General features: G+C 39.3%; 1 protein-coding gene across 14 annotated transcripts in view; it reads right to left on the bottom strand.

Annotated features, from left to right (window-relative positions):
- IGSF11 (immunoglobulin superfamily member 11) overlaps window positions 1-15,620 on the bottom strand; it is a 290,534-nt gene that overhangs the window by 137,340 nt on the left and 137,574 nt on the right. Inside the window, exon 1 of one of the 14 annotated variants that reach the window (XM_063721749.1) lies at window positions 13,703-13,976. The exons of 12 other annotated variants lie outside the window; for them this stretch is intronic. In XM_063721749.1, coding sequence (XP_063577819.1) covers window positions 13,703-13,865 — 163 coding nt within the window. In that variant the 5' untranslated portion in view covers window positions 13,866-13,976. Of the gene's footprint in view, window positions 1-13,702; window positions 13,977-15,620 lie in introns of those variants that run through there. One more of the 14 variants, XM_054551475.2, reaches the window with a different exon arrangement.

The raw sequence follows: 15,620 nt of genomic DNA, 5'->3' as shown, positions 1-15,620 counted from the left end.
TAATACATGTTTCATGGGTCATCCCTAAAGAGAGGCATATGGCCTGCTTCTGCAAAATGGGTTTTATGTTCTTCTCTGGATCTGGGGGAAACCAATGCACGACTAGAGGAAGGTGCTGAACGAGAACAAAGTGACATTCCTGTGTGCCCGAAGCCTCTCAGGTTTCTGTTCCTTCTTTCCTAGGTCTCTTGCCTGCTTTGGGTCCCCAGCAAACTATACACAATAGCCAGAGAAATTACGTGAGACACAATAGCCAGAGAAATTACATGAGACACAATAGCCAGAGAAATTACATGAGAAAAGAAGATCTCGCTTCTCTAAAACCCAACGGGGAAGTACTCTTCTGTGAAAAGGTCCTTAATATCGAATTAAAAAATAAAGTATAGGACAGAGAAAGTAAAGTCCAGAACAGGGAAGGAAACTTATCCAAGCATATAAATGAAACACTGAACTAGAATTTAGGGCAAAACATTCTTCTGAAGCTACGTCAAAAAGGGGATCCTAATTAACAACAGATAACTTAGCAATTAAAAAATATTACACAAGACAGAACAATAACTCTCTCTTTATCTCTTTGATAACTTTGAGCAAGTGTTAACTAAAGATGTTCAATCTGTGATGCCCATATTCCAGAGGCCCCTTTAGAAAAGTATACCATTGCATTAAAAACACTCAGAGTACTTATTTAGCTACCTATTTTTAAGTGACATTTGAAAAATTAACACCATCAAGGTTTCTAAAAATAGGCAAGTCAGCTTTGTTGTACTTGTCAGAGATGGGAACAGTGCATCCACCCACTGCTTGCTTCTTTAACTGCTAGTGTGGTAGAGACATAGAAATACATAAAGAATAAAACAGATAAAGATAAAATTCATCTCATACACAGAATGTAAATAGCAATCGCTTCCACCCCATTAATTAATGAGTAATTTTTCAGTATCTGCTCTATGCCCACCATATGCTAGCATTCAAGAGAATACAAGAGAAAAACAGGGTATGGCCCATGTTCCTAAGAAGCTTATCATCGAGTTGGAGAAAAAAAACACTAACAGCCATAGAACAAAAATCAAGAAACAAAAAGCATTACGTAAGTGCCAAGAAGTAAATATTAAAAAATAATAATAATAATCCAACACTGTAGTGACAATAAAAATAAAGAAACGTCATAAAATGACAGCTCTGTTAGGGCTGAACCATGAAAACTGGTAAAGATGTAGACTGGCGAAAAAGAGGAAGGCGACAGCTCATGTCTGAATGTAAGAGGGAAAAGTATACACAAAGAAAGAGCAGTTAGGCGGCAAGCTGAGAAGTCTCCCAGTAGACACCAGGCTATGAGGGGACTGGGCTGCGTAAAGGACAGGTTCAGGTTGGAAAACAGCGGGAACAATGAAGCAGACACAGACTATGAAGAATCAACATGTCCAGGCCATGTATTACCAACAGCCATGGTAGCTTCCCCCGTGAAAACAGCAAGATTAGAGAGGCTTCACTGCAAAGGAACTAGAGCAGCAGGTACTAGGGCAAAGCACAAACTCAGGTGTGCAAGCAATTGGGAGTTTATTACTGTACAACTGAATTTAATCTCTGTTTTAAAACTCCTATGCTGCTGAATGGTGAAAATTAAATTTCAGTCAAGTGAGGGTAATCTCAATTTCTGGTTTCCCCTTCCTCATGGGCTGCATCTAAATTCCAAAGGATTATAAAATGCTAGATTTGTGTGGTAGAGGAATGGAAGGATGGGTGGAGGTCATCAGCATTTATCCACAAACATCTGTAGCTCTCCTACAGGCAGGTCTGCCCAGATCCTTAGCTCCTTCCCTCATCCTCCTCATCTCTGCCACAAGCCTTCTGTCAAGTCTGGCTTTCTGTTGGCTACATCCATGTCCCTCTGGGCATACAGGTATCTCCTCATCACACCCTAAGTTACCCTTGCCATGGGAAATTTGCAAAGTTGCCACAGTTCCCTCTAACTAGACAGCCATCTCTACTATTCTCCAGCCACGCTGGGCACAGGGGATCTGCATGCCACCCACCACCCCTAACTCTACTTTTCTGAGGACAGAAATAACTGATTCTAATTATTCCAGAACAGCTCCCTTCATGCCTAGAATTTGACATAAAATTCAAAAGTCAAGAATTCAACTCTTCTGCAGTATGAGATATGCTACGTTTATCTTTTCCTGAAAAAAATAGTACCTATTTCCAAACAAAAGGGAAGGTATAATAGGAAATAATAATAGGGAGAGACACTGATTAAAACTCCAATTGTTACCACATCAAAATAAACTAGACATAAAGAGGACCTGAACTAGGGGATCTTTGGAAATGAAATAAGTATGTATATTTAGAGGTGCTAAATGGAAAAACTGGCAGGAATGTTCAATGGGAGTGAAGGATACTACATAAGCAATAAAATAAAATAAATTCATGTTTCCTGCCTTTAAGATTATCAGAATCCTGGCATTATCAAAACAGAAGCCAGTTTGAAGTGGAAAGGTTTTGAATTTGGTTTTGAATTATATTCACGTACTTTTGTCATTTAAGGTGATGATTTAAAATAGCAGCAAAAAGGATATATTCTAGGAGTTGGTACTATTGCATTCTCAGTAATACACTCATTACTGTGGTTTTCAAATACTACTAGCTTTCAAACAGCTACACAGTTTAAAAAAAAAAACCACAACTAATTTTAAAAGTTTTTAAAATCTTAAAGCATTAAAATCTGCTTTTCCGTTCCCACTTCTCTATTAAATAGTCTTTTCATTTGTAGAAATAGGTACGTAAGTTAATTATTTGAAAAAAAAATGTTTAGCTAAAAAGACCAAAAATAGTGTGTGGTGTCACAGCAGTATTGGCAGCTGATGCACAACAGGCAACAATAAAGCTGGCAATAATGAGGTGCCAGCCCCACCTTCACATGCCCTGCCAAAGCCCAGGGGTGAATCCTGCTGAGCTCTGGAGCTCACAGATGTGCCTCATGCTCCCTTATGAACTAACACTCTGCCCAGATGATAACCTGAAGAAATATAAGAGGCAATTATACTATTAAAGAGCAAAAAGTACTAGAATGACTGAAGCATACAACGGGCATTTACGGCATGCTGCATTTACAGGGGCAGAAAGCAGAGAGACATTTTTATATTCTACATTATTAGGTCAGCCTCCATCAGATTAGCAAACTTCAGGGAGTGACAATCTAGTAACAGAAAATAAATACCAAAGGGGAAAACATTTTAGGTTTATGTGTAAACATGAAAAACAGAACACCAAAATTCAGGATTATGCCAAAATAAGAAAACATACCTTAAAATTAAAATCAATGTGGTTTCATTTTAATTTTCAGGTATGTTTCCTTATTTCAATAACATTAATTATTCTGAAAAGAAGTGACTGGAAGAAAAAGGGAAAATAAATGATATGAAAGTATAGTTGGGCCGGGCGCAGTGGCTCACACCTGTAATCCCAGAACTTCGGGAGGCCAAGGTAGGTGCATCACGAGGTCAGGGGTTCAAGACCAGCCTGACCAAGATGGTGAAACCCCGTCTCTATTAAAAATACAAAAAATTAGCCAGGCGTGGTGGCAAGCGCCTGTAATCCCTGCGACTCAGGAGGCTGAGGCAGAGAATTGCTTGACCCTGGGAGGCAGAGGTTGAAGTAAGCCGAGATCACGCCACTGCACTCCAGCCTGGGAGACAGAGTGAGACTCCAACTCAAAAAAAAAAAAGAAGAAAGTATAGTTGCTGGATAGAAGAAACTTCTGCTCCAGTGCCTTCTCAAGCCTTGACTGATAACCTGAAAATTTTAGTTTATAATTAAGAATAAAGAATGGCATGTTTAAGATAACATATTCCCAACATCATATTTAAATCTATTCAATACAAAGATATTCAACCAAACCACCTAAAATTCAAATTATTATTGCTTTACATTGAAGACAAACATTAGAACAAAATGCATTTCTATCCTTAAGGAGAAACTCCCAAGTTCCTAAGAACAGAAAGGAAGAACTCAAGTGTCTCCTTTGGGGGATTGCTTTCACTACATCTTGACCTGGACTTGAGATTTGGGGATTTATTCCTGTCCTTCTCTCCAATTCCCAAATGGTGAGAACCAAATGGCTAATTATTCCTGTAGGATCCAGATAGATACAAGGATTTGAATGCCTGTTTCCTTTAAGTTCTGTAATCTAAAAAGCAAATGGAAAATACTAACCTATAATTAATCTCGTATAATTATGTATTTTCAACTCATGCTCTTACCACTCTTTCTATTTTGCAATGTACTTATGACTTCCTAACACACTTATTAGGAGCATTATACTTATTATGCTTCATGTCTATTGTCTTTACTCCTGGCTAAACTGTAGGTTCCGTAGGGGCAAAGATCTCCTATTTTTTCAGTATATCAGAGAATACTGCTCAATAGTTGCTGAATGGATGATTTTGCATAGTCCATGCAAATTCTGACATCCTATTAATTTGCCATTTAGAAACAATAAAATCCATGCACCTGACACATAACACATGGGTACAGGGCTGGACAGACAGATCCTCATTATTCGGGGCAGACACCATTACTAAATTTGTAGAAGCTATAGCTTAATGCTTGGGAGGTATAATTCAAGGATAAGTGAAACATTTTCAGATATGTAGCCCAGGGTTTCACTTGCATAAACAAAAAGCAATTAAAGAGTTAAGTAGCCCCTGAAGAACTAAAATATAGACATTTTCAATAAAGAATTAACATCTCCCGGTAACACTGGGATAAAGCATAGACCACACCATAAATGAATAAAGTTGGAGTCAGTGACCTTCAGGTAATGCCAGAACCTGGGTAAATTCTAGACAAAGACGCACGTACTGTGAAGGACATCAAAACCCTGCTCTACGTGGTTGTTTCCACTGGCAATATGGATATCAATTTCCTCTATTATTAATATCTCCTTTTATGTCTGTTCTAACTACTTACTTACAGTCTCTCATTCCCACTGTTTTGTTCTCTCTGCTGCTCTCTCACCCAGGATCTCTCATCCAGGGATATGCCCCACCCAGCAGAGCTTGTCATATGTATACAGAAGCCAGGCCTCTCCTGCCCATCAGTACATGCCAAGCTCAGCAGTGGCTTGGCACACATAAATGAGTCCTGATCAGAACAGAATGGAGCATGGACATCCCCTAGAATTAACTGTTCTATGTATAAGGCACTGGGCATGCACCCAGAAGCTGAATCTATTCAATGCATCTAGGATAAGTCCCCTCAAAACTAAGGAAAATCATTTTTTCTGTCAAGTGCCTGGGCTGCGTAGAATTTGGTGACACCAGGGCTTTGACAGGAAATTAAACAAAGGAGTGAAATAAAAACCCAACTCATTTCTCTAACCTGACTTGTCTGAGTTCCCAAAGGCCTGGTGCCACAGCAACTTGAAATACAAAGCGGGGTAAGCCATCCTGATCTCTCCTAAAGGCCTATGCTTCAAGCACTAGCATCAACTTTTCAGCATTGCTACACTATAAACAACTATGCTAAGTACTGTAAGATCTCTTAAATAAAAATATAACAGAAAATTAGTGGTAGAACACAATTAAGATGGTGAGGTACTGAATTGGACCTTAAAGGATTTAAGACTTAGAGAACCAAGGAGGTTTCCAAACAACAGCAATCATATGTGCAAAGAGGCAATGGCAGAGATGAACACAACACATTTTAAAGACAGGCAGGACACAGGCTAGTTGAAAACAGGGTTCATCAGAAAACCAAACACCGCATGTTCTCACTTATAAGTGGGAGGTGAACAATGAGAACACATGCACACAGGGAGGGGAACAACACACACTGGGGCTTGTCGGAGGGGCCGGGGGAGGGAGAGCATCAGGATAAATAGCTATTGCATGTGGGGCTTAATGCCTAGGTGATGGGTTGATAGGTGCAGCAAACCACCATGGCATACATTTACCTATGTAACAAACCTGCACGTCCTGCACACGTATCCCAGAACTTTAAATTCAATTTAATTTAAAAAAAAAAGAAAAAAGAAAATAGGGTTCATACAGAAGAGCTATAGGAGATAAAGTGGGTTGGTCTCTCTTCAGGTGACCTTGAACGTCAAGATAGAAGCATGGTATTGTAGGCAATGTGAGCCTTTACCAAAAGTATTTGAATAAAAAAGAGACAGGGATAAAGGAGTATTTCATAAAAATGTATTTGGTGGCCACAAGTAGGTTGAATTGAAGTAGATAATAATCTTTACCTGAGAAAGATCCATTGGAAGAACAGGCAACAGTTCAGTATTAGCAATGAGAATCATCACTAATGTGTTGGCAATTGCAATTAAGAAAAGGGCACAGAGAGGGTGATCAGGAAGAACAGTCAGATGTTACGAGAAGCCTCTTCCAGGATTTGGAATGGCATGCTAATCTTACGTGAGGGTCGAGTGGCACTGCAATCTATCCTAAGAATCCTACAATGGTTTAGCACATTTGTGGTTGCAGTACCTAATCTCCTGGCCCTTCTTCAGTACAAAACACATTCCATGACTGGCTTCCCAAAAGACAGTTTTGTATATCCCAATTTTGTCTTCTCCTTTAAATTCTCCTTCCTTCTTTTCTCCAAACTTCTTAGCGTTGAAAATCTGGTGTGAGGTTTCCACCATATCACCACATCACGGAGCCCATCTTCTTTCATACTACAATCTTTCTTCTTATCATTTTCTTTATCACTATTACTTTCTTCTTTATCATGAATTAATCTCATTAAAAATATATTTGTCAAAACACCCAGTTACCATGGTGATAAGAAAGCAACATAACAGATAACAACAACAAAAAAAAAAATTGCCCTTCTCCATTTCCTAGCTTAAACATATCTCAGTTTCTATCAATTTACCTAAAAGATTAGGCCATTAATCTCCAGTCTCTCAAAACAAGCCTAGAAATAGCTCAACCCTCCTTCCATGACCAATATACAGTGCCAGCCTCATCCTAATTGCTCTAATTACATGAAGAACAGAATGAGATACAGCAGCAGATGGCTACAGATTACATTCTGGAGAGGAAATTCTCCTCTATCTCCTCTTATTGAAGAGATTTTGCCTTCAACAAAAAATAAAATAAAATCATTTTGTTCACAAAGCCAAATATATGTTTTTTAAAATGTTATCCCACCACTTTTCTATTTCCTTCAATAATATCTTTCCTTAAAAAAATTTACTCATTTCATATAGATTTTACCAGGTGACAAATAAATTTGTAGCCCTGCTGGATTTAAAAAAAAAAAAAAAAAAAAAAAAAAAAAGATGTCCTCATAGAAAGTTGTTAGGAGCTTATATATTGAATCATATACTTCCACAAACCTGAACTATAATCTCAAAGATATGCTCTATCAAATAACAAATTTATGAGGGGGTCTTTAATTTGAGCCTAAAAGTCTCTATCCAAAACATTGTTAGCCCCAGCTTTTCACAAAAGATGAAGTGTCAACTCGTATGTTCACCGCAGCACTATTCACAATAGCAAAGACATGGAACCAACCTAGGTAGCCATCAACAGTGGACTGGATAAAGAAAACGTGGTACACATACACCAGGGAATACCATGCAGACACAAAAAAAGAATGAAATCATGTCCTTTGCAGCAACATGGATGCAGCTGGAAGCCATCATCCTAAGTGAATTAATGCAAGAACATAAAACCAAATATTGCATGTTCTTATTTATAAGTGGGAGCTAAACATTGGGTACAGATGGACAAAAAGATGAGAACAGACACTGGGGACTACTTGGGGGCAAGGGGAGGAAGCCAAGGGCTGAAAAACTACCTTTTGGGTACTATGCTCACTACCTGGGTGACAGGATCATTTGTACCCCAAACCTCAGTGTCACAGGATATATCCATTTAACAAAGCTGCACACGTACCCTCTGAATCTAAAAGTTGAAATAAAAATTAAAAAAAAAAAAAAAAACAGAACATGAAACTGATACATGAAATAGAAGAGACAGACTTAACTAAATTCAAGTTATGTGTTCCCAGCCAGCCCTAAAGGCAGTTTAAGCTGTATGCATTTCATGGTTTGGTTATATGCCCCAGTAAATTCCTCTTTTTAACCTTAAAAAAGAAAAAAAAGATGGTGTGTCAAACTTCCAGCCACCATTTTAATAATCATCACTTCAAAGTCAACGTCCAAAAATGAAGTCAATGTCTTCTCCTTAAAAATTAGTTTGTTTTCCCAACTTGCTCTTTTTTGGTTAAAGGTAACAGGCTCAAACCTTGAAGCTATCTTTTCTAGTTCTCATGCTATTGTCTGTACTTTCAAATGGCACCTTGTATATAGGAAATCCCCAAGGCATGACCCCAAAACCACCCTCATCATTAAAGTGCCCAAAGCTCTCTTCACCTACTTCCCAATATCTTAAAGTAGGAATCTACCACTGCTGCCATGATCTGGGGTTCCAAGGAAGTTTCCATGCTGCTACAGCGAGTACAGGAAAGGCGAACAAAACTCCTGCTACTAGGGAAACTAGAGATAGAATCAAACTTTTATTCCACTCTGAAGATAGAGAACATTCTGAAAACTGGATATAGGCAACCCTTCTTCCCCGAAGTTATAAGCCTCTTGCTTCATTCCTCATATAATTTCTATGTGGACCATATTAATGTATATCAAAGTTCCTACTACCATGGCAATCTACAGTGGACCAGGAGAGATATGAAAGATAACAGGAGAGTCCATCCTTCCCTTTACCAACCCCCATAATGTAACAGTCTAACCTCAATATCAGAAATTATTTTTCATAATCATATTTTCAAAAATAGTGATAAATTCTCTAAGAAGTGAATTTCCTGTCACCCACTTCTGTAGGAAAAAAAGAGATACTGAATTTTATCAGCTGCTCTTAGGGGTCTAAGCCAGGGCAAGTTCATTTATTAATGGAAATTGATATGTGAAAAAATATTTGATCCACAGCATTAGGACAGTGATCATTTATCCCATATTTCACTTTATATTATCATAATGTCTGCTTTGAGAAAATGGCAGCAAGAAAACACATATTCCCCAGATTTTCCTTTAATGTTGCCCTGGTTTGGATCTCTAAGTAAGCCACCTAAATACTTGATTTGGACACTCCTGGGAGGGTGAGCTCAGCGGTCCCAGCACCGTGGTTTGCATAAGTTTATTTGTTGAGCTCTATTTCTGCTGCCCTCAGACAGGCAGCAACAGCTTGCAGGGCCCTTGTGGCTAAGGGCCAGGACCACATTCCTCAGTGCCCCACACTATACCTGGAACCTCTGAGGCATGTTCTAACTTGGTCTTGGGTAGTAATTCTTGAAAAAGACAATGTCCCAGCTTCAAGATGGCTGATTAGAGGCATCTCCTAATGTCTACTCACCTCCTCCATTAAGAAGAAACAAAATAGTGAGGAGAAAAATCACATTTCAAATAGATCATCCAAGAGAGAACACCGAAATTCAACAAAGTAACGGGAAACATCTAAAGCAACAAAGTAGAGGGAAGTGAGGTAGCCTGCTCAGCAGGGATCATCTTGGAACTCCCCAGTGTGGAGAAAGGGTGAGAGACCCCAGTGGTCCACATTCCCATCATGGACTACAACAATCCTAGCCAGGGGAGAGCCCTTTGACCCTCAGAGGCCTTGAAAGTAACATAGGGTGTGCCCTAGAAACCACACGAAGGCACTGTTCCAGACAGGGAGCTCACACCGAGTCCCACAAACCCAAGTCCTAAGCAGCTGCAGCACAGTGCCATTTTAAGAGCCCAGCCCACACTGGACTGTGTCCTGCCCTGCAACCAGGCCCAGGTCAAGAGTCTTGAGCAACAATCCCATCCCCAGCCCAGCAGAGGGGCGGCCACGCATCCTCATGCATCCTGAGGACAAATTCCACTGCCCGCAACCACTGCAGCTACAGACTGCTGTGGGCTGAGGTGCAAGAAAAGCCCACACCCTCCAGCTGCCTGCCTATGGCTGCCCCCAGGGGAAGCAACCAAGCTTTCTCTGATAGCAGGTCCACAGCACAGATGTTGCTGCTTCCACCTGAGCATACCATCCAGGAGCCTGGAGATTGCCTGATCCAGTCCACTGCCCGTGGCACCTGAGCACTCCTCCCAGTGTCTAGGATCAGGTCCACTCAACCTGCTACTACCACCACAGCCGGTACCCATCCCTCACATGTCACCTGCAGGTCATCAGCCCACCCAACTGGTCACAGCCACTGCCAACACTAGCACAGACCACTTGGGTTTCAGAGGGTTGTCTCACTGCTGCCACATTGCTCATGCCACATCCACTGCCAGGGGCTCAAGAACTCTTCCACCCACCCAGCCCACCACTGCCATGCCTGGTACCTGAACAAGCCACTTGGAGGCAAAGAATCAGCCTGCCTGGTCCTGCTAACACTGGTACCAATGTATGCCACCTTGGGCCCAAGGGCAGGCACAGTCAGCTCCCTGCTGCCACCACTGAAGCCTAAAGACTGGCATCCCGGATCTCAGCACAACTTCACCACAGCCTTCTCTGACAACTGTACCCTAAGCCGCCAAGGAAATCAGACACCACTGATGCTGTCTATAGTCAAAGAAATCATACAGACACTGCACTATTGCATGTACCCAGAATCAAAGCCAAAGTGCCCTACCCAACCAACACCATATATTCATCTTCAGGAAAAAGTCCTCCCCTATGAAAGCAAAATCACAAAATTGGAAGAAGCAACTGTTACACCAGATGCACAGATACCAATGTAAGGACACAGAAAACATAAAAATGCAAGGAAATATGAAACCTGCAAGGGAACATGTTATCCAGCAATAAATCCCAATCAAAAAGAAATTCATAAAATCTCAGAAAAAGAGTTCAAAATGTAGAAAATGTTAAAAAAGAAAACCTCATTGAGCTATAAGATAACTCTGAAAAACAATACAAAGAAATCAGAAAAACTATTCAGGATGTGACTGGGAAATTTACCAAAGAGATAGATACAATAAAAAAGATATAAATAGAAGCTCTCAAGAATTCATGGAATGAAATACAAAATACATTCAAAGTTTTAATGATAGACTAAACAAAAGAAAGAATATTAGAATGTGAAGACAGGTCTTTTAAAATAACACAATATAAATCAATAAATAAATAAGAGCAAAGCCCTCATGACATATGGGGACACAATAAGGCAACCAAATATACTCAAATTATTGGTGACCTAAAAGAGAATGAAAGAGTTAGAAAAACTATTTAATAAAATAACAGATGAAAACTTGCCAAGTCTAGAAAGAGACTAAGACATCCAGATACAGAAGTTCAGAGATCTCCAAATAGGTACAATGTAAAAACAATATACTTCTTTAATACATGGTGCTGGAAAACGAGATAATCATGCAAAAGAATGAAACTAGAACACTATCTCTCAGCATATACAAAAATCAACTCGAGATGGATTAAAGATTTAAAAGTAAAACCCAAAACTATAAAACTTTGGGTTTTATAGAAGAAAATTTATGGAAAACTCTTTAGGACATTGGTGTAGGCAAGGATTTTATGGCTGAGACCTAAAATGCACAGGCAACAAAAACAAAAATAGACAAATGGGACTATATTAAATTTAAAAGCTTCTGCATAACAAAAGAAACAATCAAAGGAGTGAAGAGGCAACTTCTTGATTGGAATAAAATATTTACAAACTATTCATCCAACAAGGGACTAATATCCAGAATATGCAATCAACAGTAAAATATTAATAGCATGTAAAAAGAGTCAAAGGACATATATAGAAATTTTCAAAAGAAGACATATAAATGGCCAACAGGTATACAGAAAAAAATGCTCATCACTAATCATCAGGGAAATACAAATCAAAACCACAATGAGGTATCATCTTACTCCAGTTGGAATGGCTATTAATTAAAAAAACAAGAAATAGCAGATGTTAGTGAGGACGTGGAGGAAAGGGAACTCATACACTGTTGGTTGTAATGTAAATTAGAACAGCCACTATGGAAAACAATATGGACATTCAAAAAACAACAACAACAACAACCACAAACAGAACTACCATACAATCCAGCAATCCCACTACCAGGTATTTATCCAAAGGAAAAGAAATCAGTCTATCAAAGGGTCACCTGTACCCTCACATTCACTGCAGCACTATTCATAGTAGCAAAGATATGGAATCAACCTAAGCGTACATCAACAGATGATGAATAAAGGAAATATTTTATATTTATACAATGGAAATCTATTGACCATAAAAACAAAGGAAATCATGTCATTTGTCACAACACAGATGGAGCTGTAAGTCATTATGTTAAGGGAAATAAGCCAGGCACAAAAAGTATTGTGTGTTCTCACTCATACATGGGAGCTAATAAAGTTGATCATATGGAGGTAAAGAGTGGAACAATAGATACCAGAGACTGGGACAGATGTAAGGGTAGAGGGTGGAAGTGAGATAAAGAGAGGTTTGTTACGGGGTACAAACATACTATTAGATACAAGGAATATGTTCGAATGTTTGATAGCAGATTAGTGTGACAGCAATCAACAACAATGGTCGTATTTTTCAACACAAATAGTAGAGAGGAAATGAAACGTGCCCAACACATAGAAATGATAAATACTTGGATGACAGATACCTTAAATATCCTGACTTAATCATTACACATCTATGCATGTAACCAAATTTCATGTATGCCCCATTAATATGTACAAATATAATGTATCCAAAAAAATTTTAAATATTTGATTTGTATTTTTTCTTACACTTTATTCTGCTGTTTCTTTTTTATCTTCACAATGAGTCAACCTAAGAAGTACATTTTAAGAAGTCACATTTTCTTGTTAAGTGGTTAAAGATACTTGAAAACTCATTTCCCAGGAATCAAACCCATTTACCACTTTATGTGGTATGTGAGGGAAGCAGAGTAACATCTGGGACAGTGGTTGACAACACTTTGCCACTCACCAAGTTTTACCTCAAGGATCACTTGTGTTTATGTGTGAGCTGAGTTCTGACTACATCTTCCACTGTAGCAAATTCTTATAATTATTTTATGTTGCTTTGGCATCCATTTTATTTTATTTTATTTTTATTTTGAAACAGGGTCTCACTCTGTCACCCAGGCTGAGTACAGCGGCGTGATCTCAGTTCACTGCAACCTCCACCTCCTGGGTTCAAGCAATTCTCCTGCTTCAGCCTCCCAAGTAGCTGGGACTACAGACACATGCCACTACGCCTGGCTAATTTTTGTATTTTTTGTAGTAGAGATGGGGTTTCACCATGTTGGCTCAAACTCCTGACCTCAAGTGATCTGCCCGCCTTAGCCTCCCAAAGTTCTGGGATTACAGGCATCAGCCACTGTGCCCAGCTTTTGGCATTCATTTTAAACATAAGTTGAATTTTTTTCGTATCAGAAGGAAGGGTAAGTCATCCCTGACACAGTTTCCAGTTCTTCACCTCTTCCCTGTTCCTCAATGTGATTGATCCAGATATCTCCCTTATATAACTGCCTCCTGGTGACCACTTCCCTGTGGAACAGCTAAACACAGCCTATTTGACTTGCCCCACTGACCTCCACACCCCATACATACTGTGCAGATATGCCACACTGACCTCCTCTCAGACACAGCATGCCTACGTAGAACTTGTGCCTGCTTCCTCTAAACCCACCAATTAGAACTCCCTGTGGGAAACTTACTTGGGTAACACCACGGACCCCAGTAAAGACTTCGACCCACATGTCTATCTCTTTCTGTCTTGTTCCCAACCGCCAGTTGAGAGTACATGTCCTGGATGACTCCCCTTCCTCCTACTGGCCCTGAGGTGTGCTGCCCTCTTCTTTCTGGGTCTGTAAATAACATACACTGCTTCTGTTATTTCATGCCTCCTCTGTGTCTCACTTGACCAACACAACCAAACCTAACTCTCTGCCCAGTCATGGCTCTCCTAGATAGTGGCTATCTCATACGCTGGACACAAGCCAGGCACGAACCACAAAGGTACCTGCCAGTATATTCAAGTTCCCTGTAAGAGGGAAACCTGGTCATGAGTTAGACACTTAGGTTAGACTGTCCACCAGGATAAAGAAGTATCATGTGAAGCCACTTTGTAAGCATCTAAGACCATCTCCCTTGGATCCCCATCAGGGCAGAGCTAGAGTTTCTAGCAACTCTCCAGAGAGAGACCTCAATACCAAATTAGAGGAAAATACAACATCCACTGTGCTTCATTCTTAGCCTGCATTTAAAGCCCCCTCCTTTCCTCAAAAACTTAATTGGAACTCTTATGTTTTCTCCTCCATACCCTTTGATAAAATCTTCTCCCAAAAAAGAGGAGCTGATAAACTCATTCACTAATAAAATTAGTAATGACTACTCCAGAATATAACTGTTTCGCATTTAGAAAGATGTAAGAAGCTTTAAAGAAAGAAAATTCTATTACAGGATATGGGACAATAAAAAGAAGGACAAAGGGTTTTATCACCAAAACATGCATTTCCTTTTTTAACCTTGTTTCTGTGTCTTCAATAAAATCCTCCCTCCTCCTTAATATCATTAAGGAGGATATCTTAATGAATACCTTAATTCACTGAAAAGGCCTTCTCCTAAAAATGACCCCTCAACAGTTTGTTGCATTTAGTATTCATCTACCAATATTAGTCATATTAATCTACACAGGCTAGATTATGCCTTGACAGCACAATGACAAACTCTCAGCAGTTTTACACAAAGTTTATTTCTTGCCCATACAATGTCCTCGATGCATCCAGAAGCTACATTCCAAATGGTGATTTAGAAATTCAGTCTAGTATCACCTAGTGAATCCATCATCTCAACATGCAGCCTCCACAATCCACATGGCAAAGGGCTTTGAGTCATAAATGACACATATCACCTCTACTTATAGTCTACCAGTTAGAATAAGCACATAGCCCCAACATAATTGCAAGGAAGGCAGAAAAAAACAGCTTAAGTTTGGCTCTAAAGATGAAAACAAAACGGGACTAGGTGAACATGTAAGCACTGCCTCTGTCACAATGAGATATTTACTGTATGTATAATTAACTAACATGTGCCTATAGTTGTCTATAAAGACACACTAACATGTGTCTTTATCTGTATTAACATCTTTGATATTCACAACTAACCCAGGAGATAGGTATTATTAATATCCTCTCCAGTTTACAAATAAGGAAACTGAGGTTCAAATAAGTTAAGTAACTTACCTAAGTGTGTAAGTGGGCTAGCTGAGATTCAAATCTAAGAAGTGTGCTCCAGAATACATTATGGCATATGGCTTCTCAAACATACAAGACACAGTTAAAGACACTGGCCCTCAAATATTTGTAGAGCTGTCATATGAAAGAAGGGTTTAGATGTAGTCTATAAGTCTTAAGAACACAAAATAAAGACGTAATACTGAGATTAAAATGTAAGCAGAGTATATTTCTGAGTACCTACTATGAGCCAGGCACCATTCTAGATATTGTACATATATCTATCCAAGCATCAAAACACTTCAAACGATGTGGGTATTATTATTCCAGTTACACAAATGAGAAAACAGACTCAGAGAGATTAAGTAACTAGACTAGGGTATTACACAGAGCCAGTATT

The sequence above is a fragment of the Pongo abelii genome, chromosome 2 (genome assembly GCF_028885655.2).
Source record: "Pongo abelii isolate AG06213 chromosome 2, NHGRI_mPonAbe1-v2.0_pri, whole genome shotgun sequence".
Classification (NCBI taxonomy): Eukaryota; Metazoa; Chordata; class Mammalia; order Primates; family Hominidae; genus Pongo; species Pongo abelii.
This window is presented reverse-complemented; position numbering and strand designations above follow the sequence as displayed.